General features: G+C 48.0%; 2 protein-coding genes and 1 non-coding gene across 7 annotated transcripts in view; 2 read left to right on the forward strand and 1 right to left on the reverse strand.

Annotated features, from left to right (window-relative positions):
* Nucleotides 1-14,113, forward strand: part of frmd4a (FERM domain containing 4A) — a 44,588-nt gene extending 30,475 nt beyond the window's left edge. Inside the window, exons 12-24 of one of the 4 annotated variants that reach the window (XM_047033273.1) lie at nt 2,735-2,811; nt 4,273-4,414; nt 4,644-4,785; nt 6,264-6,397; nt 6,525-6,647; nt 7,863-8,094; nt 8,231-8,287; nt 8,519-8,756; nt 8,851-9,009; nt 9,254-9,586; nt 9,982-10,559; nt 10,991-11,093; nt 12,052-14,113. In XM_047033273.1, coding sequence (XP_046889229.1) covers nt 2,735-2,811; nt 4,273-4,414; nt 4,644-4,785; nt 6,264-6,397; nt 6,525-6,647; nt 7,863-8,094; nt 8,231-8,287; nt 8,519-8,756; nt 8,851-9,009; nt 9,254-9,586; nt 9,982-10,559; nt 10,991-11,093; nt 12,052-12,154 — 2,421 coding nt within the window. In that variant the 3' untranslated portion in view covers nt 12,155-14,113. Of the gene's footprint in view, nt 1-2,734; nt 2,812-4,033; nt 4,171-4,272; nt 4,415-4,643; nt 4,786-6,263; nt 6,398-6,524; nt 6,648-7,862; nt 8,095-8,230; nt 8,288-8,518; nt 8,757-8,850; nt 9,010-9,253; nt 9,587-9,981; nt 10,560-10,990; nt 11,094-12,051 lie in introns of those variants that run through there. The other 3 variants (XM_047033270.1, XM_047033271.1, XM_047033272.1) reach the window with 3 other exon arrangements.
* On the reverse strand, nt 10,710-10,782 carry trnam-cau. Its single transcript has one exon. It is a non-coding gene; the product is annotated as a tRNA-Met (tRNA).
* Nucleotides 14,114-17,306: 3,193 nt separating the features above from the next.
* arih1 (ariadne ubiquitin-conjugating enzyme E2 binding protein homolog 1 (Drosophila)) lies at nt 17,307-26,888 on the forward strand. Of its 2 annotated transcripts, none has more exons than XM_047033304.1 (14): nt 17,307-17,747; nt 18,969-19,036; nt 19,145-19,289; nt 20,443-20,535; nt 20,634-20,689; nt 20,808-20,874; nt 21,343-21,449; nt 21,893-21,935; nt 22,046-22,117; nt 22,202-22,332; nt 22,431-22,488; nt 25,183-25,458; nt 25,583-25,695; nt 26,070-26,888. In XM_047033304.1, the coding sequence occupies exons 1-14, from the start codon at nt 17,463-17,465 to the stop codon at nt 26,152-26,154; spliced, it is 1,599 nt and encodes a 532-aa protein (XP_046889260.1). In that variant the 5' UTR covers nt 17,307-17,462; the 3' UTR covers nt 26,155-26,888. The 2 variants fall into 2 exon arrangements, with proteins under 2 accessions (XP_046889260.1, XP_046889261.1); XM_047033305.1 differs by having other exon boundaries at nt 25,198-25,458.
* Nucleotides 26,889-27,467: the final 579 nt, after the last annotated feature.

Genomic DNA, 27,467 nt, shown 5'->3' on the forward strand with positions numbered 1-27,467 from the left:
GGCACAGTGGAGCGCTCCTGACTCAGGGACACTGCCTTATCCAATGTTGTTTCAAATCGTCTTGACTAGGTTCTGTCGTGACTTTTACCCTCTGTAAAATGTGGCGTGTGTGTGTGTGTGTGTGTGTGTGTGTGTGTGTGTGTGGGCGGCAGTTGTAGCAGATGTGTTTCATCAGCTGGGAAACATCCTGCAGTGACTAGAATGAGACACCACGAGGCAGGCAGCCTGTTTAATTGGCCCACCTTGCCCTCTTCCCTCGCCACAAGCGACAAGCTCCTTCCCTAACACACACACACACAGATTTACTACTAAACCACACACAGTAAAAACGCCTTGTTAGTGTGCTCTGAGTCACTTAACCAGAGATTAGAGCTTTATGAGTTGACTGACTGACTGACTGACTGACCGACCGACTCATTGAGGCTGAGAGAGAGAAGTTGGTGCCTCAGTCTGTCACTCAAAGTGAGAAGACTTAGATCCACCCTGATTACACAATGATCATACGACTGTCGACTGAGGCCCTGGAAACGAACAACACAGTCCCTGTGCCAACACAACCTTCTGACATTGTTGTACCGCCTAATTCCGTGGTGTTCGAACGACTGTAACAATTCAGATCGACGCCCCTCTCCCCGAACGCCACCCAATCACAAACAACAGGAAGTGCTCGCCGGCTGGATCACTGTTTCCACGACAATGTATGACCAGGCTGGAGAGAATGAGAGACCCACCCTAATGAAGACACAATAGACCTATAGAACCTAGGTCCAGCTCACGGCTGACAGGAATAGACGTGGAAGTCTTTGGCCTGGCCCCCCAGTTCTAGAACAGTATTCTGACAGTGGGGCCTCCAGACACCCATCTTCTGGCGTGTGTTTCTGCCGCTGTGTCTGCGATTCAAACTCGTTCGCCGTCACATCCGGTGCGTCTCCGGTTCATTGGGTGCTCGTGCGTGTGCCTGTCTGCGTGCCACACGTCAGGTCTTTCAGAATTCAGTTCTTCCAGTTTGAGATCGTCTCCATGTGTGGATACCGGCGGGTCCAGGTGAACTTAACAGTGAAAGACGCCATGGTCACCTCCACATATCCACACACGCCTGCAGAGATGGCGTCGACAGCACTAGTGGTTTTATTTTTGGAAACTCTTACACACTCTTGTCACAGACACCTTTCCTAATCTTCTTCACAGCTACACACACACGCGAGCGTGTACGACTCATGCACATACACCCGCCTTATCTGTCCGGCCTCCTTATTTTTAGCACCATGCAGCATTAACTTTTCATACACCATTGAGAGTTCACCCTACATCGAGCGTGTTGATAAGCACCCTGATGTTTTGTCCTCACGCATGCATGCACACACACACATAGACACACACACACACACCCTCTTTCGCTTACTTCGGGTGTGGTGTTCATAAGCAGTTTGGGGAATATTTCTCCCCCCTTGCCTCCCCCCTTTCCTCCCTCATCCCTCTCTCCATTGTTTTCCCAGGCTGTTAAAATTCCAAGCCTGTGCCCCCTCCTCCTTTCCCTCCCTCCCTCCCTCCCTCCCTCCCTCCCTCTCTCTCTCTCTCCCTCCCTCATCCTGCAATAGTTTTCTCTTTCTCCTGTTGTTTTGCTCCGAGCTCGTTCTCACTCTGCTAGCATTGGCGTGTTTCAGTTGTGTTCTGTACCGTCTCGATACAATAGCCTGTAATTCTCCAGCCAGTGTGTGTGGGTGTGTTGAAGAGTCCTTTCTGTGTGTGTTCCGGTTGATAAAGACAAGATTGCGAGTATAACAATAACTGCTGCGACTCTCTAACAAGAAACAGACATAAACCTGAGTGTGTGTGTATGTGTGTGTGTGTCTATGTGTGTGTGTGTGTATGTGTGTGTGTAGAATGGTCTGACTATACAAAGCAAAAGTACTTCATTTGGTGGGGCCACAGTAAGCCTCCCTCCCCCTTCCCCTGACCCCCTATATACACACACTCATCCACACACACACACACACACACACACACACCTCCCAGCCACAGAGCCCAGAGCAGGAAGCGTCCTCCCTCAGGGAGGGAGGAGGGGTCAGGGGGAGAGGAGGTCCAAACAGCCCCCCCCCCTCCCTCCCTCCCCGGCCGTGCTGGCAGGGCTCCGGGAGAAGAGGAAACTTAACTTCACACACACACACACTCACGCTTCCAACACACACTCACGCTCGCCTACAGATGGTGAACACCCACCGACTCAGGACTTTCTGTTCCCTCGCTCGCTGGCGAAACACACAAACGCACACGGGATTGTGCCTCGGGAAGCCTTCTCGCCCGGCCGGGTTTGGCTCCACTGAAAGAGGAGCTGATGGTTCGTAGAGAGAACGGAAAAGAAGAGGAGAGAGAAAAGGCAGAGCGGAGGGGAGGAGAGCCTCCTTTCTCTCTCTGAGGTGAGGTCATACTGCAGAGCCGCGGGGGAACAGTCCCTGACGACACCGCCCGTTCTGGATCCGATCAGAGCCCCCCCCCCTCCTCCTCCTCCCTCTCCATCTCCCCCCCCCCTCTCCCCCTCGTCAGGGTCTCCTCCTCCACCCCTCCTTCAGACTTGCGCTTTATGGAGGACGCTACGCTTCAGCCCTAGCGCTCAGCGGACGTACAGTACGCGCCGTTAGGAGCGCCGTGGCTTTGGGATTTGTCCCGTTTGGCCGGCGTGCGGACATATGGCCCGCGTCAGCCCTGCTGAGCGCGTGTGTCTTGTGCCCCTCAGGTGTTTCAATGGCGTCAGCTGGAGAACCTCTACTTCCGAGAGAAGAAGTTTTCGGTGGAAGTACATGATCCCAGGAGGTAAATCTAAATCACATGTCTGTGTGTGTGTGTGAGCGCGTGTGTGTGTGTGTGTGTGTGCGTGCTTCCACATCAGGGAGTTCGATCTGATTGCTTTACGGTCGGGTTACAGCTTCAGCTGAAACCGTTTAGAGGAACTGCAGGAACACCAGACAGGTCGCGTAGGTAAGGAGGACATTCCTAAGATAGGCACGACTGGAAAGCGATAGAACGGTTAACACTGTGACACTCCAGTTGTGCTGGTCTGAGACAACAAGCCCCGTTCTGGGCTCCGTCGTGAGGATCGACACAGACTTAACTGGTTACACACACACACACACGTACACACGCGTACTTACACACACTCAGAGTGAGTCGCCGTGGCTGTCATGCGGAGGAAGTGAAGTCGTTTCTGTTTATTTAACATCCCTGCAGATGCAGTGTTATTCTTTACAGTGAAGGGGAAGATTGGGAGGAGGGGGAAAGAGAGAATGGAGTTTATACGACGGCAAAGGAAAGGAGGAGGAAGAGAGGGACTCGGGAGAGAGACGAGAGAGTCAAAGAAAGAGGAGACAGTCATTACCCATGTGGTCTGTAGCTCAGATACAGATGTCTGTTTCGCCAGCGTTGAGTGCACCGTGTGGGAAACGACGTGTGTGGCACCACCAGAACTCTCTCTCCCTCTCTCTCCCTCTCTCTCTCTCTCTCCCTCTCTCTCCCTCTCTCTCCCTCTCTCTCTCTCTCTCTCTCTCTCCCTCTCTCTTCCTCCTTCTCTCGCTCCCACCCTCACTTTCTCCATCCCTCTTTAACTCTCCTTTTCTCTCTTTCTCACTGCCTCTGTCGGTCACTGACTCTCCCTTGCTCCCTCTCACATGCTCTTTCTCTATCTAACTCTCTCCCCCTCTATCTAACTCTCTCCCCCTCTATCTAACTCTCTCCCCCTCTATCTAACTCTCTCCCCCTCTATTTAACTCTCCCCCCCTCTATCTAACTCTCTCCCCCTCTATCTAACTCTCTCCCCCTCTATCTAACTCTCTCCCCCTCTATCTAACTCTCTCCCCCTCTATCTAACTCTCTCCCTCTCTATGTAACTCTCTCCCCCTCTATCTAACTCTCTCCCCCTCTATGTAACTCTCTCCCCCTCTATCTAACTCTCTCCCCCTCTATGTAACTCTCTCCCCCTCTATCTAACTCTCTCCCCCTCTATCTAACTCTCTCCCCCTCTATCTAACGCTCTCCCCCTCTATCTAACTCTCTCTCCCTCTCTCTAACTCTCTCCATCGATCGCTCTCTCACACACTCTGGCATTATTCCGCTGAGTTCATCCGTGGGGAGGTGAGAATGGGTGCTGTTCTCAGGGAAGAGATTTTGTTATACTTGGTGAGTGTGTGTGTAGACTCTTTGACAGTGTGTGTGTGTGTTAGTGTGTGTGTGTATACCTTCTTCAGTGTATATAAGGATGCCTTGTGTCCGCTCCACCAGTAGGGCGTCTGTGACTAGGAGGACGTTTGGGCACAGTGGCATCGCCGTGCACACCTGGTACGCCTGCCCCGCCCTCATCAAGTCCATCTGGGCCATGGCCATCAGCCAACACCAGTTTTACCTGGACCGCAAGCAGAGCAAGGTGAGGTTAGCCCAAACCCGACCACACCACAGACCACCAGCACAAAACCAGCTCAACCAAGCTGTAGTGACGGTGTTGTTTAAAAACCGTTGTTTAGTCATTTCGAGGAATATACAAGACATGCACAAGACATATTGTTGCACTTTATGCAACTCGATAACTTGATGCATTGCAGATGACCAGTTTAGGAAATGTGGAAATGTGAACGTGTGTGTTTGCACTTCTGCAGTCAAAGATCCATGCAGCTCGGAGTCTGAGTGAGATCGCCATCGACCTGACCGAGACTGGCACCCTGAAGACTTCCAAACTAGCCAACATGGGCAGCAAGGGCAAGATCATCAGTGGTAGCAGCGGGAGCCTGCTCTCCTCGGGTCAGTGTGTGTGTGTGTGTGTGTGTGTGTGTGTGTGTGTGTGTGTGTGTGTGTGTGTGTGTGTGTGTGTGTGAGAGAGTGGTGAACAGAAGAGAGACAGAAACAGCTGCTTTTTGGAAAAAGAGGGTTTCGATTCTCTGCTGGGTTTTTTTCCTTCCCATTTTCTCGATCCCCTTGTCCCTCCCTCCCTCTCTCTCTCTCTCTCTCTCTCTCTCTCTCTCTCTCTCTCCCCTCTCTCTCTCTCTCTCTCTCTCTCTCGCTCCTTCACCCTTGTGTGTGTATGTGTGTGTGTGTACGTACAATCCCCCTGCCGCAGCCCATCCTGGAGGGGCCCTGGATCTATATATAGTTTATGTAAGAGAAGGCAGAGGGAAGGGGAGGGGAACTGTTTTATCCCAGCCTTTCGAACAATGCATGTCTGTGCAAAGGTTAGAAAAGAAAAGAGGAGGAAAAGTGAGAATGGGAGAGCTGGCACAGGGCGTGACTTTGAATGCTGATGCCGTCTTCCATTCCCTGCACAGTAGCATCCTTGTCTTGCACTGGTACCCTTGCACGCTGTGTCAACCTCTGTTTTGCTGCTACTGTATCTCTCATGGCTCTCTTCCTCTCAGTCTGTCTGCTTCTCTCTCTCCCTCCCTCCTTTTCTCTCTTTCCCTTTTTGTCTCTTTCTCTCTTGCTCTCTCACTGGAACCCCTCCCCCCCTGCATCTCTTGTTTCTTCGGCTTATTCATTTGGTAATCTTTTGACACCCTTCTGAACCAAGGCCATGTCTGCCCGGCACCAGGATTCTGAATTTAGCCCTTCTCACATGGATCCTATTGGCCATAGGTTCTTCAGTCTTACTTGGACACCCTCTTACTAAACTGCCAAAGTCATATATGAGATGTGGATAATCTGAGATATCTAGCTGCCATGATGGGCTGGGCTGAATGGGCACGGGTGTTTACAGTGAGCTGACTGTGGAGAGAGAGAGAGAGAGAGAGAGAGAGAGAGAGAGAGAGAGAGAGAGAGAGAGAGAGAGAGAGAGAGAGAGAGAGAAAGAGAGAGACAGAGAGAGACAGAGAGAGACAGAGAGAGACAGAGAGAGACAGAGAGATAAGAAAAGAGAGGTTGCACCCGTCTTAGTGTGCCTGGGGTTGGAACCAAGCATGTGTTACACGCTTTGTCCTTAACTACCCCCCTTTGAAAGACACACACAGACACACACACAGACACACACACATACACACACACATACACACAGAGAAGTTCAAGTCTTATCGAAATGTTCCAGTCACTTCCTTGTAAACATCCTGAAAGGGCAGCAGGTGCCCCCAAGGCACACAGTCTCTCTACCCCCCTCCCCTTCTCTTTCTCCCTCTCTCTTCCTCAGAAACACATACACACGTTGGGTCTCTTGACCTTAACAATGTATCTGCCTGCCTGTTAGTCTCTGAACATGTGTTTTTGTGTGTATATGTGTGTGTGTGTGTGTGTAGGCTCCCAGGAGTCGGACAGCTCCCAGACAGCTAAGAAGGACATGCTGGCAGCCCTGAGGGCTAGACAGGATGCCCTGGAGGACACACTGAAGCAGAGGATGGAGGAACTCAAGAACATCTGCATCAGAGAGGCCGTAAGAAGCACACACACACACACACACACAAAGAGAACCTCAAGAACGAAAGGGCACGTGTGTTTGACGGTGTGTGTGTGTGTGTTTGACGGTGTGTGTGTGTGTGTGTGTGTGTGTGTGTGTGCAGGAGCTCACAGGGAAGCTTCCTAAGGAGTATCCCCTAGACCCTGGGGAGGAGGCCCCCACTATCAGAAGGAAGATCGGCACCGCCTTCAAACTGGACGAACAGAAGATCCAGCCCAAGGGAGAGGTGAGACCACACACACACATGCATACGATCCTTACGTAATACAGGGATTTCAGATGAGGGAAAGTCAGAGGATGACTGTTGCTGGAAGTTGGAGAGACCCAAAGAGGATGAGGCCCGGATCAGGGATGACTGTCAGCCGTCATCCTGGTTCTCTGACTGTCTCTCCTGCTGTTTCTTTCACTGGTAGATTTTCCAGAGCTCCGGGGCTAAATATAGGCTGTCTGGGTCTGTATTCACAGGAAGTGGTGATAGTAGGCAAGTGTGCGAGTGTGTGTGTGTGTGTCTGTGTCTGTGTGTGAGTGTGTCATTAGGATTGTGTATATTGAATGGGATCCAGGGGCACAGTGTAACGAAACAGCCAGACAGGCAGAAAGATGTCTCTGGTTCTACACTGCTCTATTGTAGACCCTGTTGCTTCGGAACACACACAAGCTATTCTTGGAGTGGGCTCTAAGGAGTGTTAGTGAGAGATTCCTGTAGGTTGAGATAGTCCTTTGAGATGTTGAGATGTCACCACTGTAGCAAAAGCGTCCTTGGTGTGTGTGTGTGTGGATATGTTGATTTTATGCTCATCCGTGAACAAAACGTATTTGAGTTGGGTTTTTTTGTTAGTGGGTCCCTGGGATGTTTTCTAGGAAGCCACACACACACACAAACCCACAAACAAACACACACACACACAAACACACAGAAAGACACACAGACAGCCTGCCACATACGCACATACACCCAGTTCCCCTGGTCGCTGCTGGCTGGTTTTTGACATGGATCCTGTGACTTCAACAAGTTGATCCACGGTGCTCTAGAGGGGAGGGGAGGGGAGGGGAGGGGAGGGGAGGGGAGGGGAGGGGAGGGGAGGGGAGGGGAGGGCTGTTATTATTGGGGGGCTAACAGAGGTCCCACGAGAGGCAGGTCCATTCTGGGAAAGTAGGGGGCGCAAAAGAGATGAATGATTTCCTCTTTGTGTTTGTACTGGCACGCATTTGTGTACATGTTCCAGTGTGAGCATGTGAGAATGACTGCACATTGTGTGCGTAGGTCATTAAGAGCTGTGATTTATAGCATGCGTTTTCTACATTTGAGTATTGTTTATTTATTTTGTCTATGTTGAAGCTATTTGTTTTAGCTCAAAGTATCATATTTGTGGACAAGCATCAACCTTTTAGATTACTGAAAATATCTGTCACTCTTTCTTACTCTCTTTATCTCTCTCAGGAGGAGGAGCTGGAGCGCTTGGAGCGGGAGTTCGCCATCCAATCCCAGATCACCGAGGCGGCCCGGCGATTGGCCAGCGACCCCCATGTGAGCAGTAAGAAGCTGAAGAAGCAGAGGAAGACGTCGTACCTGAACGCTCTGAAGAAGCTGCAGGAGATCGAGAACTCCATCAACGAGCACCGTGTCCGCTCCGGCAAGAAGCCTACTCAGAGAGCCTCCCTTATCATCGAGGGTGAGAACACACACTCACACACACACACTCACACACACACACACACTCGCGCACACACACTCACACACACACACACAAGCAGACGATGTTATCGACATGTCCTCTGACCCCCCCGCTCTTGTTCCTTTTACTCCAGAAGCCAACATCGGCTCAGAGGACAGCTCACTGTCTGACGCGCTGGTCTTAGACGACGGTACGTCTTTCTTTGAATCCACTCTTTCTTCGTCTCTCTCCTTCAACCTCTTCATCTCCGTCTCTCTCTTCCTCGATCGCCCTCTTTTTCCACTCTCTCCCTCTCTCCCTTTCTCACTCTGTCGTTCACTTCCGCCCACTCTCACCTCATACTGCAGCGCATACAGAACAATGGAAGCGTTCACCGTGCCAGTCTAACCCTCCGTCTCACGCCCCCCCTCTCCCGCCCCAGACGACTCCCAGGTGACAGGGACCCCCACCTTCTCCCCGGTGGCGTCCCCCCACAAGGGCCTGCCCCCGCGGCCTCCCTCCCACAGCCGGCCCCCTCCCCCGCAGTCCCTGGAGGGCCTGCGGCACCTGCACTACACACGGCAGGACTACGACAAGTCCCCCATCAAGCCCAAGATGTGGAGCGAGTCGTCGCTGGACGAGCCGTACGAGAGGGTCAAGAAGCGCTCCTCCCAGTCCAGGTGAGGGGTCCGCTGGAGGGATAGCAGCTGAGATGTTGAGAGGCGTGGTCCCTCACTGCCAACTCCCCCTCACTCCCTCTCTCTCTGCCCCCAGTCACAGGCGTTTCCCCAGCTCTGGGAGCGCGGAGGCCGGGGGCAGTAACTCTCTCCAGAGCAGTCCCATTAGGAGCCTTCCTCTCTGGAACTCCCAGTCCAGCATGCCCTCCACCCCCGACCTGAGGACCAGGGCCCCGCACTACGTACACTCCACCAGGTCAGAAACGCACACAGACACACACAAACACTCGACCTCCCCCTCAACCTCTGGATAGCATGGCTCGCTGTCATAGAGAGCCAAAGGACAGAACTGCATAAACACAGCCTGATCCGATCTCATACTGAACCTATGCACATCCTCAGAGGGTGGTATTAGGTCATTTAAGTTGGACGGACAGTAATGTTGGCTTAGTATGTCCACCTACCTGATGTATGTCTGTGTGTATGTGCGTGTGTCTCAGATCTGTGGACATCAGTCCTACTCGTCTACACAGTCTGGCTCAGCACTTTAGGAACCGGAGCTCCAGCCTGGAGTCCCAGGGGAAGCTGCTGGCCTCCGACCCTGACACACACACACACACTGTGGGACCGCTGGGCAGCCCCGACTTCTTCCTGGCCCCAGGGACACGCCACTCCAACGGCTCGGACCCCCTGGACGACTGCTCGTCCTGCACCAGCCAGAGCAGCTCGGAGCACTACTACCCCCCAGGGCCCCTGGCGCCCGGCAGCAACCCCAACTACTCCACCCTGGGGGAGGACTCCTCCTCCAAGGCCCGGCAGAGGCAGAGGCACAGGTACCTGTGTGTGTGTGTGTCTGTGGTTGTCTTTACTGCCTTTACACTGCCAAAAAAGGGCTGCTAAAATACAAGAAATTAACACCAAATTTGAAGAGAAAATGACTTGATACTGGTGAAATTATCTCGCTGATCTATGGACAGATCATTTTACGCGACAAGATATCTTAAAATAAGTTGGTTCCAGTCTAGAAATAAGTATAGGCTTAAGAATAAACCAAAGATTGAAAGATAGACACAACAAAATAATTTTTGAAACAAGATAATAAACATTATATTTCCAAAACTAAGATTTTAAATCTTGGCGAGCAGAACAATTTGCAGTGTACTTGTGTTGCAAAACTTGCACTCACCCGTCTGTCCACCCCTCTTCCCCCCCGTTTCCCCTCCCCCAGGTCGGCGGGTCACCTGGGCTCCTCCAACTCCGGCTCCATGCCCAACCTGGCGGCTAAGAACGGCTGCGGCGCGGGCGGCGGGAGCACCGGAGGAGGGGGCCACCACGGGGTGTACCTCCACAGCCAGAGCCAGCCCTCGTCCCAGTACCGCATCAAGGAGTACCCCCTGTACGTGGAGGGCAGTCCCAACCCCGTGGTGGTGCGCAGCCTCGAGAGCGACCAGGAGGGCCACTACAGTGTCAAGGCCCAGTTCAAGACCTCCAGCTCCTACACTGCCGGCGGCCTGTACAAGGAGACCTGGGGGGGCGAGGAGGGCGGCGAGGGCAGTGGCAGGCTCACCCCCTCTCGCTCCCAGATTGTACGGACTCCCTCGCTGGGGCGAGACGGGGGAGGAGGAGGAGGGGGCAGGGCGGCGGTGTCGGACGAGCTGCGCTGCTGGTACCAGAGGTCCTCGGGGAGCCTGAAGGAGAGGGCCCACTCACACTCTGGGTCCAACGCCTCGGACGGAGGCTCGCTGCAGGGCACGCTGGGACACGGGCGAGGGAGCAGGGTGGGCACGCTCGCCAAGGGCTCACCAGGTGAGACACGCACACACACACACGCACACACACACACACTGAAACCCTGTGTTAAGTTTCACCAGTGGAAAAGACATTCAAACCGTACAGGACTTTGGACCTCACTGATGAACTTCTTTGATTCAAAAAGTAACATGAAAAAAACATACATGCCCAGTGTGAGGCTCGAACTCACGACCTTCAGATTATGAGACTGACGCGCTGCCTACTGCGCCAACTAGGCTTGTGCCGTAGTAGCAGGGAAAAGCCTCATGTGATCTGTAACATAATCCCTGAGGCTTATGGAGTCCTTTACTCATGGCTGCCCCTCCCCCTGCCCATATATGGAGCATTGTTGGGATTCCATCCTGTGTGTGCTTGTGCAGGGGGGCAAGTGAGAGTGTGTGCTGTGTGTATAACGTTGTGTGTGTCTGTGTGTGTGCTCTCTGTAGCAGCGTCTCCTCACAGCCAGAGGAGTATGACCCCCTCCAGTGAACTGACAGCCACTCCCACCCCTCCCTGCAGCCCACAACATATCCTCAACTGGCAGAGCGGGTAAGACGCACACAAACACACCCAAGTCAGATGAAGAATGATTAGGTCGGGCCTGTACCAGTTTTAGCTACGAGCCACTCTCTTAATACTAGACTTCTATGAGGCGATAGCTTGTGAGCTGAGCCTGTGCAAACACTGCATCCTCTTCAGCTTCTCTGCACTTCTACCTCGGCCTAACCAACCTCCAGCGCTCTGACAACCTTTGGCTTTCTGTGGTATCTCTGTGACCCGCTGACGAAACTGCTCTCACCATAAACATTAACGCATTGACGTTAACCTTCTCTCTAACTCCTACTCCCTCTGCCTTCTCTTTCATGTCCTCTTGTCTGAATTCTTTGTCCTCCCTTTTCCCTTGTCCATATCTTCCATCCTTGTTGCCATCTTGTTACCTCCTGCCCTCTTATATTTTCACTTCCTTGTCTCACACACTGTCCTCTCCTCTCTCTCTCTCCCCCCCCCGTCCTGTCCCCTACGTGTCTCTTCCCCTGTACTAACCCTCCTTGCCTTGTGTGTGTGTGTGTGTCCTCTTTCCTGGTTTAGAGGCACAGCAGACAGCTCTCCTACTGAAGACACCTGTCAGTCTCCTCCACAGCCCAGCTCTGACGCATAGAGGTACTGTCAGCCTGGCGCTCTGTGGCCGACGCTCTGTCCACCCCCACACCCCTAGTTTCCCCCCTAGTTAGCTGAGGATGGCCACCTTAGCTCCCTCCTTGCTGGTTTCCTCTGTGTGGTCTCTGCACGTGCTCCTGTTCTGTTGCGTGGCTGTGTGGTGGTTTCTCTATGTGGCTCATCTCTCCTGCAGATGTACACTAATATAAACTCTTTTTACCGTGTGACTAGTGACTAGGAATGAGCTGGAAAGAGGAATGTGTTTGTTTTGAACGAATGTGCTGTCGAAAGCTATTTTGGAGAGAGAAAAAAAGGCTAACGTGAGGTTTCTGTGTCTGTGCGTGTGCAGGTCGTTCAACGACAGCTGTTTCCTCGGCAGCCCCCTGTGTTCAGAGCTGGCAGACGTGCAGTGGTACGGACACGACAAGGCCAAACCTGGAACCCTGGTCTGAGAAACCCCGCCCCCCCTCCTCCTCCTCCCCCGCCCCCCCCCCCCCCCCCCCCCCACATGCAAACACACACTCGACTGCCCTCCAACCATCCAGCTCCACAAATCAACAACCTCCACCCCAGCCCACCACTGTGCTCTGACTAGACTGACCATAAAACAGATGTACACCCCCTCCCCCCCCCTCCCCTGTTACCATATAGCTGTCCACGCTCCTCTCCCTCTGCTGGGACTTTGCCTCGGAGCAGCCAACCAATGGGAAACCAGAGCCTCAGCTCCTGAACTTTGACCTTGAACCCAGCACCAGAGCTTGTGTACTCCTCATAACCCAGACACAGAGACTTGGCTAAGGGGAGGGGAAAATAGAGCACACACACAGACAAATAGACTACTTCCAATATCCCATATTCATACCCAAACCCCAACCCTGACTGTAGTGACTGTCAGTACTGCCAGCCAATCAGAAGATACTTGATGGATTTGAGCCCCACCCCCTAATTCGGACTAATGTTTGGGGCGAAGTACATTTCTTTGTTCTGTTGTTGCCATTTTTCTTTTCTGTTCATTTCTCCTTTCGTTTTCTGTACAAACAAAAAGATAGCATCACTGAAGACAGACTCTTCTTAGCACTATCAGATAATGAATTTGTTATTTGTGAACTCAGATTATCCTGCAAGAAACAAACCCGATTCTAATTCCAAAACATAACTGTCTTGGTCACAGCCAGAGATCCACTAACTGGACAGTCCTGTCTCAGTGCCAGTCCCAGGACTGGTTCTCAGCATAGGCTGGTGCTCAGCATAGGCTAACTTGGAACTCTGGCTCATGCTGGGGAGTACTCAGACCCCTACTGTGCTGGGAGTGGACACCATGACTGGGCCTCCAGGAACGGAGATGAGGGCCAGAATCTGCTCCTCCCTGGGCCAGAATCTGCACCTCCCTGGGCCAGAATCTGCTCCTCCCTGGGACAGAATCTGGTCCTCCCTGGGCCAGAATCTGCTCCTCCCCGGCCAGGGGTCACATGTTGTCAGGGTGTAGGAGTGGGATAGGGCTGGAGAGGAAAAGGACGTTCCCTCAGTCTGCCTGTGATGCAGGAAACACGAGCCCCCCATTCCACAGCTCAACATAGGGATCAACAGTTATTCCGTAACAATCAAGGCCGATCTGGAGGAATGAAACATTCTCTATTTTTTCATAATTAGATTTTTAGATTGGCCCGGGTGAAATGTGAAAGCCAATCCTCGGCTGGTGCGTTCAGCAGTGTGTGCCTCTCTTTCATCTCGTCCCTCACTTTCTGGTCCAAGCTGTTGGAGGGCTGACCTCCCATCGCACTGTGTGGCTGTCAGCGCAACACGTATGGTGGGAGGAGAGTCCATGTGTTTGTTCCTTTGCATGGCTCTCTCTGTCTGGCCCACCCCCGGTATTGGTTTCTTCCCTCTGCGACAGCCAGCAGATCAGGGTAGCAGACTGGAGGTTCAGAGGCCAACCTTAAACCCCCCCGGAGCGCCCTCTGGAGAGCGCTTAGTCATGGAAGATAGACATCTCACGAGGAAAGCTCTCGTGTTGCAGATCTCTCCATCTCAAAGAGGCGTCTGTGTTTTGTATGATGTTCTTGTAGCTATGCTGTTCTAGCTGTACTACTCAGATTTACTGTTAACCATCCAACACAGGCCAGGCCGTGGTTTTAGACTGTCATATTTTTGCTCAAACCTCCTCTCTCTTTCTCCCAAAACATTGTTCTTTCAGCAGTGCCATCTATGTTTTGTACTGTATCCCGGTAATTCCCATGAACTTCAAATCTGAGAATGCTCTTACAGTAGTCAAGCAGGAAGTGCTCAGGATCTGACAAGTCATCAGACCAGAGTTAAGGAGCTTGAAGACATGTCTCTTAAATGGACCAGTTAAACTCCTGAGTCAACTGAACCAGGTTTTTGTGTCAACAAATAAAGGTTTTAAATCTTAATTTTTAAGAGCACAACATTTACACAATTACACAGTGTCTTTAAGACTATTATTGGTGAAGAACCAGTATTCTTCAGAACATATGAATCACAGCACATGATTTAGAATGCATTCCAGATAGCAACACATCAATAAAGACATGCCAACGCATATGCACACTCATGTATAGAGACCACCTCACCCCGAAAACAAACAGGGTGTTTATGTCATTGTGCTTTTAATACTGTGGGTGATGTTGTGTGTGAACTTTGACCTTTGGAATGGCCTTGATACGGGGCCTCTGCATCCTTTTGTAACAGGACTGCACCACAGAAAACACAAAGCCATATCCCTGACCTGAGACCAGCCTTTCTCAGCTGTGCATTCATTGAGAACCCAAATCCTTTGCCACATACATAAAGTAACAGGTATTTTAAAGCACACCCTCCGTTTTTTGTACCGAAGAAAGGAAACTGCCTAAAGTTTGACGGGATGCCTCATATGTGAAGGGTTGTTCTTGTAGGTAAACAAAGGAAACAAGGAATTGTAGTCCCTTCTAACAGCTTGGGTCCTCTGATGAATCATATCCTCACCCAGAACAACTGGAAGGGTTTTCTTGTTCCAATGGTGTTTCCATCAACTGTTTTGTCGTTGCACAAGAATGAGACAGTCATATCCGTTTATACTTAGCTAACAGTAGTGGAATTTTTCAACGATTGAGAGAGGCATGTCGCCTTGGTTATACTTACTTACAGGAAATACTCTTGAAAAGTTGATCATTCTATCAGTGATGGTCTGGAGGTCATGGTACTATCCCGCTTCTGAGTACGACCACAGTGCCATGTGCCTCTCTGAATCCTGAGAAATGTTATTCACCGATATCTAGACTACCTTATTATGTATGGTAGGGTGTCGCCCATTCCCTGCATGATCCTGTAGCTAGAAAATGATTCTCCCCGAATGGATCCTGCCATACCAAGCCCATCTTCTCAATCCTCTCCTGCAGAATGCTTGGTCTGGCCCTGGTCTACACACCGACCTTCTGCCCTCACTACTTCTAACCCAACATGCCTCAAGGATCAAGGAACAAAACTAAGAATCCCAAAAAATTATTTAAGATCCTGATTTGACCTTTAACCCCTGCCCCTGTGGTAATCTCGGACCTCTAAGATCAATGTGATGTATGTATTCTTCCCACATACTGTAATCCCAAACACACCATGCTCTGTGCTCCATAGAAAATGTAAGACATTAGAAAACTTAACTAACTCTTTTATCCATATGTTCCTGTATGGAAGGCACTGTAAGCCTATGTGGGGTTGATAACATTATCTGCTGTTTTAACAATGTTCCTTTTTTATATGAACCAGTATTCTTTTGTTAAGTTCTGACATTGTAACAACCCATTCAGGTGCTACACAATGACCAGTTACTGCTTTGTCAAATAGGATACTATAGGCCTCTTTTCATTGTTATCAATAGTTACAAATACCAGATGTGCAAAACTAAGACATAATTTAACAACCATTCAGTAGGACACCCCTCCACCTGTCAATAGCGCATGTAACTTGATTTTATGGGTTCTGTTCATCTGTAAACAGACAGAAAAAGGTGTTGTAGAAAAAAATGTGGAATTGACAAAAAAAAATACAGAATTCCACAGTTAATTTATTCTTTTTTCTATTAAGAATTTGTATAGTAACTTTACATTTTTCAAAACTGTGTTGTTGGCAACTGAAGTTGAATTTTCCAGATGATAAGACTTGGTGGTTCTTGAGATTATGAAAATAAATTATTGCTGAATGTTCGCAAGATGGAGCCTCTGCCTGATTTGTCTGCGGCCTCTTTTTTCACACTTTACAGTCACCTCATTCTCCCAGAGGTAAGGATGGTAGGCCCAAGAGATGAAGTGGTGATGGTCCTATAGGCAGAACCCCTCCACATCCTTCTATGGACACAGTTTCTGACAGCATGGACAATCTCAGACAGTCATATCAGAGGAAGCTCCTCCTGACTAAACCACTTCCCCTCTCCCAGACCCCAACCATGTGGTCATACAGCTGTAGTACACCCCCCACACTGTAGGACTCCCTCTGACTGAATTTCCTGAAAGGAAAAAATAAGGGATGTGTGTGTGTGTGTGGGGGGGGGGGGGGTCAAGAACAATACCTCTCTTTCATCACAACAGAAGAACACCCGAAAGCTTATTGACTAACCTCACAGTTGACTCTCCTTCCTGTCTTACACTGGAATTTGAGCCGTCCGGGTGGATAAAGTACAAACAGTGGCTACCCTCTAGTGGTGAACGTTGTATAACAACTGCATGTTGTTTTGTAAAGGTTAAAGTAACCCCACTTATGTCACCTTATAAGATTTAGATTACATTACATTTAGTCATTTAGCAGACGCGACTTACAGTGTGTACAGGGACATTTCCCCTGAGGCAAATAGGGTGAAGTGTATTGCCCAAGGACACAACGTAATTTGGCACGGCCGGGAATCTATCCAGCAACCTTCTGATTAATAGCCTGATTCCCTAACCGCTCAGCCATCTGACTCCCTAGATCTCTCATGAGACCAATACTACAATGAAGGCCTAAATGATAGTGTCTCTGGCATGAAACTGCTTGCAGTTTGTTTAGCCTACGTTTTGGATCAGTGCCTTGGTCCAGATCTGCGCGGGCCAGCACAAAGTCATCCCCCCAGACCATCAAATGACAGTCTCCCAGTTTAGGCTTGACCACCTCTATGCCTACTGGTTCATTCTCTGGTCTTGGCATCAAAAAGCAAACGCATGCAGCCGCATTTAGGGGTACAGGTTATAGCCTATCTTGAAGACATCCGAAGCTTTCACTTTTTTTACTCAATCACCGCAAACAATGAATGTTTGTATTTTTTTAATTACTACCACTAGGTTCCTAAATTCCTAAACCGACTTGGCTCTCCTAAAATAGTGCTTCCGCGGCTGCGAATTTACTATTTAACCCAATTTAACACTAGACGTTTTTTACTACGTGCTTCTGAACACGGGAAACGTTGTAATGTAACGTACCTCGAGAAACGAATTTAATATAAATAATAATTAAATGTAGGCTCTTTATTTGCTTTTAGTTTCAGTTACTAATTTACTATTTTGTAATCATAGTTTTTAAAAATCCGAGTCATCCAAATGACGTTGGGCCATTCAGTTCATGACTCTGCGTCTCTTTGTTGGCCCAGTAGCGGGCGATGTTGTGTTGTTATTTTTACTGCATCTGAAAATTGAAGCCTCGAACAGTTTAGCTAGCTTAAATTGTGTTTTGTCCCATTCCCCGCATCACCTATGCAAAGTTAATAGGTCTGCTTGTCACAAGTTGATTATAGCCCCAGTAATGGACTCAGACGAGGGTTATAATTATGAATTCGATGACGAAGAAGAAGAATGTAGCGAAGACAGCGCCGAAGAGGAAACCGAGGACGACACCCTGGAGCTCGGAGATGTGGAGTTGGTCGATCCTGTTGTCGCTGGCGGAGAGCGAGACGAGTGTGGAGAGACCGGGGGAAGCGGTCACGGGCCTGGTCAAGATGAGGAGGACTACCGATTCGAAGTGCTCACAGCTGAACAGATACTTCAGCATATGGTCGAGTGTATCAGAGAGGTCAATGAGGTCATCCAGGTAGGTATTCAAGGATGTCAGCTGCAGGAAATATCGGGGACGACGTAGTATTAGGCAGGCCACTGACTGACTGAAAACGGTAAAGGCGTTTAGCTTTAGCTAGAGACTAGATTGCTAACAACCAAGCCACATAGTTTAGCAAGCTAGGCTACCTTAACTGTCAGTGTCATCAAACCAGTTTACAAGTAGCATTGTAACATTCAGTTCGTGTAAATAGGGAAAAGAGACAGGAAAACAATTGGTATCCCTTTTTCGTATCGTCAATCTATTTTACTAACAACAGTAACATTTGCTGCTGTAGCTAGCAAGCCAACTGCCATCTTTTAGATGTGATGATGCATAAGCATACCTCCCAGCATTTGAATGTGAGCTACTGTAAACGAACTGGACGGTAACAAACGTCGGTGTAGCTAGCCTAGCCCTGGTAGTTTGTTTTGTCAAATGTTTTATCTTGGAGCTAGGCTAGCTAATAGTATTTGACTTATAGAATAAGTTGTTCTACCGATGTTTGTGTGACCCTCACAACTTAGCCTAATACAACCTCCAGATAGTGACCTGAATCACCAATTGATCCCAACCTTCACTTGGTGATCATCGGCCTAACAGAATCTCCCTTCCTGGGTTTGTTATTGTGCCATCACCTCATCTGTAACTGGTAGGGATTCAAATAGCTTATAGTAAATGTCGTTTTATACAATAACAGGCCTGATGCTATATTGTGGGAGACATTTGCAAAACGTGCATGGTATAGTGCCAACGCCTGTCCAGTAATGTCTTAAGTTATGATTGGGAGGTAGCAAATGAAAAACAGTAACTCGCTAAAAGGTCTTCTTGTATTGATGTCTGACATCATTGCATAGTGTTATTGGAAGATGGAGACAGTGATTGTGTCATAATGTGTTGAGGCTGAACTCTATGACTCTATAATACTATTTTGCTGAATCATGTATATTAGAATGACCAAAAGTTAGTTCCTCAGTATAGAGCACCGTTCTTCAGTTTAACTTTACTGAAAGATAGTTGATAGATCACAGTCTGTTTGCAATTGCAGCTTTCAAAGTTACAATAGGTATGTTGTCTGCAAGTTATGAACAATAAGTTAATTACAATAGTCTTAAAGTGTGGATCATCTTGTGAATGAGTAATGAGAAACATAATTTTTAAATGTTCCATCTCTAAATGCACATGAACAACAATGTGTGTGTGTTTTTTTATTTTTAGAATCCTGCAACCATTACAAGAATGCTTCTTAGTCACTTCAACTGGGATAAGGAGAAGCTAATGGAAAGGTATGTATCCTTACAGTCAGCGATCCCATCGTAAAACATTAGCCTACCTAAAGTAGTCCTAATAGAAGTCTACCTTAACATTTGTCTTCTTATCAAATGTCTTTCCAGGTACTTTGATGGTAACTTGGACAAGCTGTTCTCAGAGTGTCACGTAATCAACCCCAATAAGAAATCTCGGACTCGCCCCATGAACACAAGGTCATCTGCGCAGGACTTGCCATGTCAGATCTGCTTCCTAAACTACCCCAACTCGGTCAGTATCCTTAGACGTTCAACATTGTCATCTCATTGCTCTCTACCTGGCTTAAACTTGGGTGTTAGCACCTCTTTGTTAACCATCTGCACGCGTGTGTGTGTGTTACTGGGCCATGCAAAGCTGTGTCATAATTAGATCAGCAGCAACTTGGAAGTCAGGACTGGATCGCGTCTGTGCTGCCCTAGGATGGGAAGCTAGAGGCTAGAAGACTTGAGTGATTTGGAGTAGAGTTGTTTGATTTGAGCGAGCAAGCTGTTTTTCCACGTTGAAGTTAGACTTCTGTTTCATTGTCTGGATTCTGAAATTGCTACTGTTGGTTGGGATTTGCATTTGCAGGTTAAACTCCTTTGGTTCCTGAGTTGCAGGTAAGCTCCATTGAGCACTAGATAATGTTTTTGAATAATTGCAAACTAGAATTTGACCCAGGTCTACTAAGATGCTATGTCAATTCTGGTTTTATTGATGCTGCACTAAGAACTCAGAACCATTTGAAAGTGCTTCAAACAAGTATTTAATATCCTGAGTTTTTACATCTGGTAGTCCTGATATCACTTGCCTTTTATATCACACAATATGTCTTTGCATTGTCTCTGATATCCCTTCATCCTTTGCTGTATGTTTAATTTGTGGGATCATCCCACAGATCCCAGATAGTTTAATTGTGCGGTGCGTTCTGTGGTCTGTGTAACACCAGAACCTCCTCTGGATTCCTGAGGTAAGGCTGATATGTGAACTGAAGGCCATGAAGACCAAAGAGTCTTATCAGTTTCAGTTCGAATTACCTTCAGCTCAGAAAAGTTCTCTTTGAACTCTTTATCTTTCCATTGGCCTTTCATTTGCCTCATCTGTCCTTTGCTGCTCATGATCACAGGGGCCAAGCGACCAACAGTCCATGTGTAATCAGAACCCCAAAAAGATCATTTATTTTTGATGTATGAAGCCTCCCTATTTCATTCGTTTCGACGAACCCATCTTAAAAGGCTCTGGCACAGTGACATGTCATTAAGCAATCTTCTTGTGGCGATGGTGTGGCTCTGACCTAAACTGAGTCTGATAGACGGCCTCTTGATATTTAGATTGTGACGACGTTGCCCTGTCTGGTTTTTGGGCTGTTTTAAATCCAAAGGAATGCTTGTCTGTGTGTCCACAGTACTTCACCGGCCTGGAGTGTGGACACAAGTTCTGCATGCAGTGCTGGGGGGACTATCTGACCACCAAAATTATCGAGGAGGGAATGGGACAGGTACAAATATCCCTGCCTACTCGATTCATTGTCATGGCAACAAACATCAAACATTTATTTGACATGATTAATTGACCTCCTGTGTTGTGTTTTTTTAGACCATAACCTGTCCTGCTCATAGTTGTGACATTTTAGTGGATGACAACACAGTTATGTAAGTATGCCTTCCCTTATGTTTGTGAAATAGCATGACATGTCTAATGAAAATATCCAGTGGAAAATAAAAAGGTTGTTTTTATCGATAGTAACATCCGTTTCGGAACTCTCTCCAGGCGCCTCATAACAGATTCAAAAGTCAAGTTGAAGTACCAGCATTTAATCACCAATAGTTTTGTAGAGGTAAGCTTGCATTTTGTTTGTAAGTCCACAATGCTGTTAGTGAAAATCCATTTGTCTTTGCACATTGACTTGGGTCATCGCCTAAAGGCCCCGTCACACCATAACGTTCTGGTAAACGTTCTCTGAAAGTTCTAATCGTTCAATTTCGAATGTTCTAGGGCGAGGTGGACACATCTGGCATATGACTAACGTGTGACTATAACGCATGACAACATCAATTGCGCGTTTAAAAAACGCTGGTCTCCATGACAACTTTTGTGCACGTTTAAATTTTTTTGGGGGACCAACCTTCACCGACGTCACCAGCGTCCACACAACGCTCTTCTGGCGCTATACCAGCACTATACCAGCGACCATGGATGATTAGCAACGTTTCCGCTAACGTCATAGAACGTCGACCAGAACGTTATGGTGTGACGGGGCCATCACCCTAAAAATCCATATTTCTACCTGGATATTTTCTTCTAGTGCAATAGACTGTTGAAGTGGTGTCCTGCCCCTGACTGCCATCATGTTGTCAAAGTCCAGTACCCTGACGCCAAACCAGTGAGGTGCAAGTGCAGCCGTCAGTTTTGGTAAGAAATCGACATGAATTGACTCTAATTGGCCTCTGCTGAATATCACAAGTGGCCTGTGTCTCTAAGAGCTCAGGGGTGTTGGCCTGTTAACTGACGCCAAGCCTTCCCTACTAAGCAACAGCCATCAAAAGCCACCATCCACCACTCCTTCTGGGGCCTTGTAATAGCGAGGTCTCCAGGGCTACGGTTTCTTGTTTACAGGTCTCTTCTCAAAGAGAAGAGAACACAGAACACTGCTGCTAGAACACAAGGGATTCTTAACACCAATTATCCGGTGTCACCTCAATGTCACATCATGTTAAGTCTTAATCACTAAAGAAATAGGCTTGTTCAACAGTAACTTCCTGCTTGTGGTCTATCTTCTGCCTTGCTGCCTGTAACTGAACCTGCATATCGAATATTTATGAAACAACCTCAATGACATGTTTTGTCTTATGCAGTTTTAATTGTGGTGAGAACTGGCATGATCCTGTCAAGTGTAAGGTATGTCAGATGTCATGAACTCACAGATTACAACCTCCTTTAACTGGGGATGTTATCAAAAGGCCAAACTCCATTAATGCCATGCTGGTTTTCTCTCACACTGGTTATAGTGGCTACGGAAGTGGATCAAGAAATGTGATGACGACAGTGAAACATCGAACTGGATCGCAGCAAATACCAAGGTATGGCTGAACCATAACCCCTCATGCTTCTGGACTTTCTGTAGAGTTAACACAGCAAGTCATAAACTGTACTTTCTCTGGCAGGAATGCCCCAAATGCCATGTGACCATCGAGAAAGACGGAGGGTGCAATCACATGGTGTGTCGGAACCAGAACTGCAAAGCTGAGTTCTGCTGGGTCTGCCTGGGCCCATGGGAGCCACATGGGTCGGCCTGGTGAGTCAGGAGATGCACATGGCTTTACATGAAATGAAAATCTTCTCATGGAAACGTCCTTGGATCTGATTTGTTGATCCATGGGTTTTGATCCACAGGTACAATTGCAATCGCTACAATGAAGATGATGCGAAAGCGGCCAGAGATGCGCAGGAGGTAAATATCAATGATTAATGATGAAGGTCTTGTTGTTGAACTTGTTTCCAAAGGATTCTCAAAAAGTAGAGTCAAAGACAGAATATCTTTCAAAATCAAGGCAGCCTGATGTGTTTATTTAACAATGCGGCAGCAGTACAATAAGACAGAGAAAGCTATCAAATATCTCCGACATCCCCCTATATAGTCTCATTGAGGAAATCCCCCGCACTGCATGCTGCGATTTCACAACCTTCTGGAAGGTTTTGGCTAAGGCCATTCTGTCTTAGATAACCCCAACATGTATGCTTACTCATTATCTCCAGTGTCCCCTCAAAACTTCCTTTCTATGTTCCCATTTTTCCTGAGAGCCAAGTTCATCCCATACTTCCTGATCAACACACGTCCTCTTTAAGGAGACCCTCATCCTTCTCTCACCAGTCCCATGGCTAGGTCAGCTTGACCTGTCACTCTCGCTTCCTACTCCCTCCTTATGGTGGTTCATGGATCCCACACTTTAAAGGCTACTCCTCCGTTCCCCCTTCAAACTTAAGTCTTCCCAGGTGCTAACCCTTGGAAGCTTCCGTGTTCTCTGTCCCTGAACTGTTGTTATTCACTCTTAGCCTCATAACAACTCATTTTGAGGCCATACAATACTCATCAGTCCCAGATAACATTATTTCACCCCAGCCCCCCTTTCTCCTTCAACAGCATTTCCTTTTTGTACTATTCTCACTACAGTTCAAACCTGAGGGCTTTCTCTCTCATCCCTTTGTACCACACAAGCCTTTCAAACTGCCCCATTGATCAATAATCCACAACAGTCTTAAGTAATCTGTCTTGACATTTTTGGGAGAATCAATCGTTATTTTTACATCCTAAACTCCAGGAAATGTCCATATCTTAAATGTTTAACTTCCCCTTTAGGGTCATGACTAGAAGTAATACTATCTCTCCTTTTAGCCATCTGTCCTGCTACAACTACTGCTCCGTGTATCAGTTAGCTCTTACAACCCTCAGCTCATCTTCATTGTCCAAACACATCCTGTAAGCAGCAACAGTCACAGGATGTCTGTAAACAATGAACACAGATACCTTACAGATCAAACCACACTTTAACACATACATTTCACTTACAACTTAAAATTCCATATCATAAATTTAATTTTTTTATCATATACCTTGTAGAAAATTAGGGCCGTGAGGAAAAATTATAAATTGAACCAGAAGAAACATTGTAATCAAAAATTCTGAAGACACTTTGCACTCAAATAGTGAAAAGGCCGGATTAATACAAATTATTTATTCAATATAAAAGTTACTTAACAGAGCACTCTGTGATCTACTGGAGGATATTTAAAGTGCCCTGGAATTATCAAGCATCTAGTCTCTCTAAACAACCATCACTCAATATAAACATTGAACACACTCTTATACACAATGGATGTCTTAACAGGAAAAGGTCATCTAGCATCTTCTCTTTAACACATTCCCAAACTCGTAAGTCACCCAAACTTTGTCTCAGAATTCCCCTCCCTGGTCAAACTACCCCCTCAAGTCTAACGCACATTCCTCTAAATCCTTCACCCCCTCTTGACCTAACTCCTTTTCTGCTAAATGTAAGCTTGTTCCAGGATGGTCCTTAACAATGAACAAAGGAGCTTAAAATTCAACCACAATTAAAACATATTCATTCTCCATACAACCTAAAATTCAATTACATTATTCACGGAATACTATGCTTTGAAGACATCAAAGCTCATCAAAACATCAAGAGTGAAGGCATGTAAATTATCAGGCGTGTCAACAGTCGCAAATTCCCCCGGTACTGATAGTTTGCTGCGATGTGATTTTTTTTTTCTCTGGCCATGCTGTCCTAGTGTCTAGCTGTCAGAGTTCAGGCTGCAGATGGGTGACCGCTGGTGCGTCTAGCTGTCAGAGTTCAGGGTGCAGATGGGTGACCGCTGGTGCGTCTAGCTGTCAGAGTTCAGGGTGCAGATGGGTGACCGCTGGTGCGTCTAGCTGTCAGAGTTCAGGGTGCAGATGGGTGACCGCTGGTGCGTCTAGCTGTCAGAGTTCAGGGTGCAGATGGGTGACCGCTGGTGCGTCTAGCTGTCAGAGTTCAGGGTGCAGATGGGTGACCGCTGGTGGGTCTAGCTGTCAAAGTTCAGGGTGCAGATGGGTGACCGCTGGTGCGTCTAGCTGTCAGAGTTCAGGGTGCAGATGGGTGACCGCTGGTGCGTCTAGCTGTCAGAGTTCAGGGTGCAGATGGGTGACCGCTGGTGGGTCTAGCTGTCAGAGTTCAGGGTGCAGATGGGTGACCGCTGGTGCGTCTAGCTGTCAGAGTTCAGGGTGCAGATGGGTGACTGCTGGTGGGTCTAGCTGTCAGAGTTCAGGGTGCAGATGGGTGACCGCTGGTGCGTCTAGCTGTCAGAGTTCAGGGTGCAGATGGGTGACCGCTGGTGCGTCTAGCTGTCAGAGTTCAGGGTGCAGATGGGTGACCGCTGGTGCGTCTAGCTGTCAGAGTTCAGGGTGCAGATGGGTGACTGCTGGTGGGTCTAGCTGTCAGAGTTCAGGGTGCAGATGGGTGACCGCTGGTGCGTCTAGCTGTCAGAGTTCAGGGTGCAGATGGGTGACCGCTGGTGCATTTAGCTGTCAGGGTGCAAAGGGGTGACCGCTGGTGCGCTGCTCAGTTTCCTTTGTAATTAAAGCCAGGCGTGTGCTCTGCAGCGCTCCAGGGCCGCTTTGCAGAGGTACCTGTTCTACTGCAACCGCTACATGAACCACATGCAGAGCCTGCGGTTCGAGCACAAGCTGTACGCCCAGGTGAAGCAGAAGATGGAGGAGATGCAGCAGCACAACATGTCCTGGATCGAGGTGCAGTTCCTGAAGAAGGCGGTGGACGTGCTGTGTCAGTGCCGCTCCACGCTCATGTTCACCTACGTCTTCGCCTTCTACCTCAAGAAGAATAACCAGTCTATTATCTTCGAGGTACAATACGGTGGAAGATGGGTCCTGGAAATGTTGATCTAGTGTGTGTGTGTGTCTGTTTATGTACCACAGCTGACGATCAGGACAGCCTAGCACTGTCTGATTATATTGTTTGTGGGCTCAGAACAACCAGGCTGACTTGGAGAACGCCACAGAAGTGCTGTCTGGGTACTTGGAGCGAGATATCTCCCAGGACTCGCTGCAGGACATCAAGCAAAAAGTACAAGATAAATACAGGTGGGTCAGGGTTCACCGGGGAAAAAATACAACCCACACGGGCTGAGACCATACCACAGCGGCCCCAGTTTCAATTCAGCCTGGACCCTTTGCTACATGTGATCCCCTCTCTTTCTCTCACCTTTCCTCTCTTGTCTCATATTGTCGTTGTTTTTAAATCAAGCTAAAAAGCTGAAAAAAAAAAAATGTTATACAAGTGCTTCCAATACTGTCCCGTGGTTTGTCACATTCCCGAGTCTGTCACACAATTGTCATGTGTGAACTGACTATAAAACTGAGAATACATATGCAGGTACAATGGGACAGTAGTAAAATTGGACAATCTCATCCGGGATAGTCAGGAAAAACCCCTATTTGTTCTTCTGTACCTGCAGATACTGTGAGAGCCGTCGAAGAATGCTGCTCCAGCACGTCCATGAAGGCTATGAGAAGGACCTGTGGGAGTACATAGAAGATTGAGGTCACATTCCTGAACCATGGACTCCTCGGTTTCATCACAGACTAGAGCGCTGATGCAATTAAGAGCGCAGGCTGGCCCTCTGCCAGGACCACTCACGGTTGCATCCTTTTCCCTTTTTTCTTTAACTTTAAAGTAAATGATATTGATTACAATGGTATAATTGTGTAATACAGTATTACTAAGAACTGAATCTGAGAATGCAGAACACTGACAGACATTCTCTTCTGGTTTATAATATAACTCACCTTAAAAAAAAAAAAAAAAAGGTCTTTTTTTTCTCATCTTGTAGAGGTTTTGATCATCTTTTATATTTGTGTGAAAATGTTTATGGCGCAGATTAACCCCCTGGGTCCATATGGTATGAACAGGATTTTTATTCATAAGATATTTTGGTTAAAAAAAAATCATGAAACGAAGGAAATTGACAAACTGATGGCATCATCAATCAGGCAAATCTGTATTTTTCCATATGCATGGAAGTTATAGTGCAAGAGTGGCACGTATTAACTCTGAAATTCTTTACCAATATTCAAAGGAGAGGTACTGGATATTGGCAATGTAGTTTGAGTCTGCTCGACATTGGAATCCTGAGTGGAGTGTGGGAGTAAATGGTTGGCAGCAAACCTTCCGATCACCCTGCAGAGACAAAGCTGTGCTGAAGGGAGTCAGGTGGCTGAGCGGTTAGGGAATTGGGCTAGTAATCCGAAGGTTGCTGGTTCGATTCCCGGTGTGCGAAAATGACATTGTGTCCTTGGGCAAGGCACTTCATCCTACTTGCCTCGCGGAGAATGTCCCTGTACTTACTGTAAGTCTCTCTGGATAAGAGTGACTGCTAAAGGACTAAATGTAAATGTAGGACAGATTGACTCAGCAAGAGGGTCGGATGAAAACCTCAGTCTGTGTGTGCCAAGTCTTGAGACCTCGGGGCCTATAGAAGACAGGAACAGAGCCCACGTCAAAGGCACTATACTTTGAGCCCTGTTGCTCTCTACACTAATACCCTCTGTACGCCCTGTACTTTTTAGACATGTACTTTTTAGAAATGCTAAACATTTTAAGAATGACACTACTCCAAAGCCAAACTAAGTGACATTCACTTACCTGTTTTTGTTTGCTTGCTCTATTCCAACCTGGCTTGAGGTGATCTCAAAGTTCAGCATGCACCTTGGGGATAGAATGAGGGTAAAGAAATGTAGTGACAGCATAGCCTTCTGTAGCAGGTTCTTGAAAGTAGCCTATAACCCCAACAGGTTCAGCCATTCACATTCTGAAGTTCCAGGAGCTCATGATGCTATGGGTGTGATGATGATCA

This window comes from Hypomesus transpacificus, chromosome 14 (genome assembly GCF_021917145.1).
Source record: "Hypomesus transpacificus isolate Combined female chromosome 14, fHypTra1, whole genome shotgun sequence".
NCBI classification, from domain to species: domain Eukaryota; kingdom Metazoa; phylum Chordata; class Actinopteri; order Osmeriformes; family Osmeridae; genus Hypomesus; species Hypomesus transpacificus.

Excerpts from the sequence above, each read along its gene's own strand:
- arih1 (XM_047033304.1), top strand. The coding sequence starts at position 17,463 with ATGGACTCAGACGAGGGTTATAATTATGAATTCGATGACGAAGAAGAA. Across the intron at positions 17,748-18,968 it reads AGGTCAATGAGGTCATCCAG|AATCCTGCAACCATTACAAG; the intron begins GTAGGTATTCAA and ends TTTTATTTTTAG. Across the intron at positions 21,936-22,045 it reads ATGATCCTGTCAAGTGTAAG|TGGCTACGGAAGTGGATCAA; the intron begins GTATGTCAGATG and ends CACTGGTTATAG.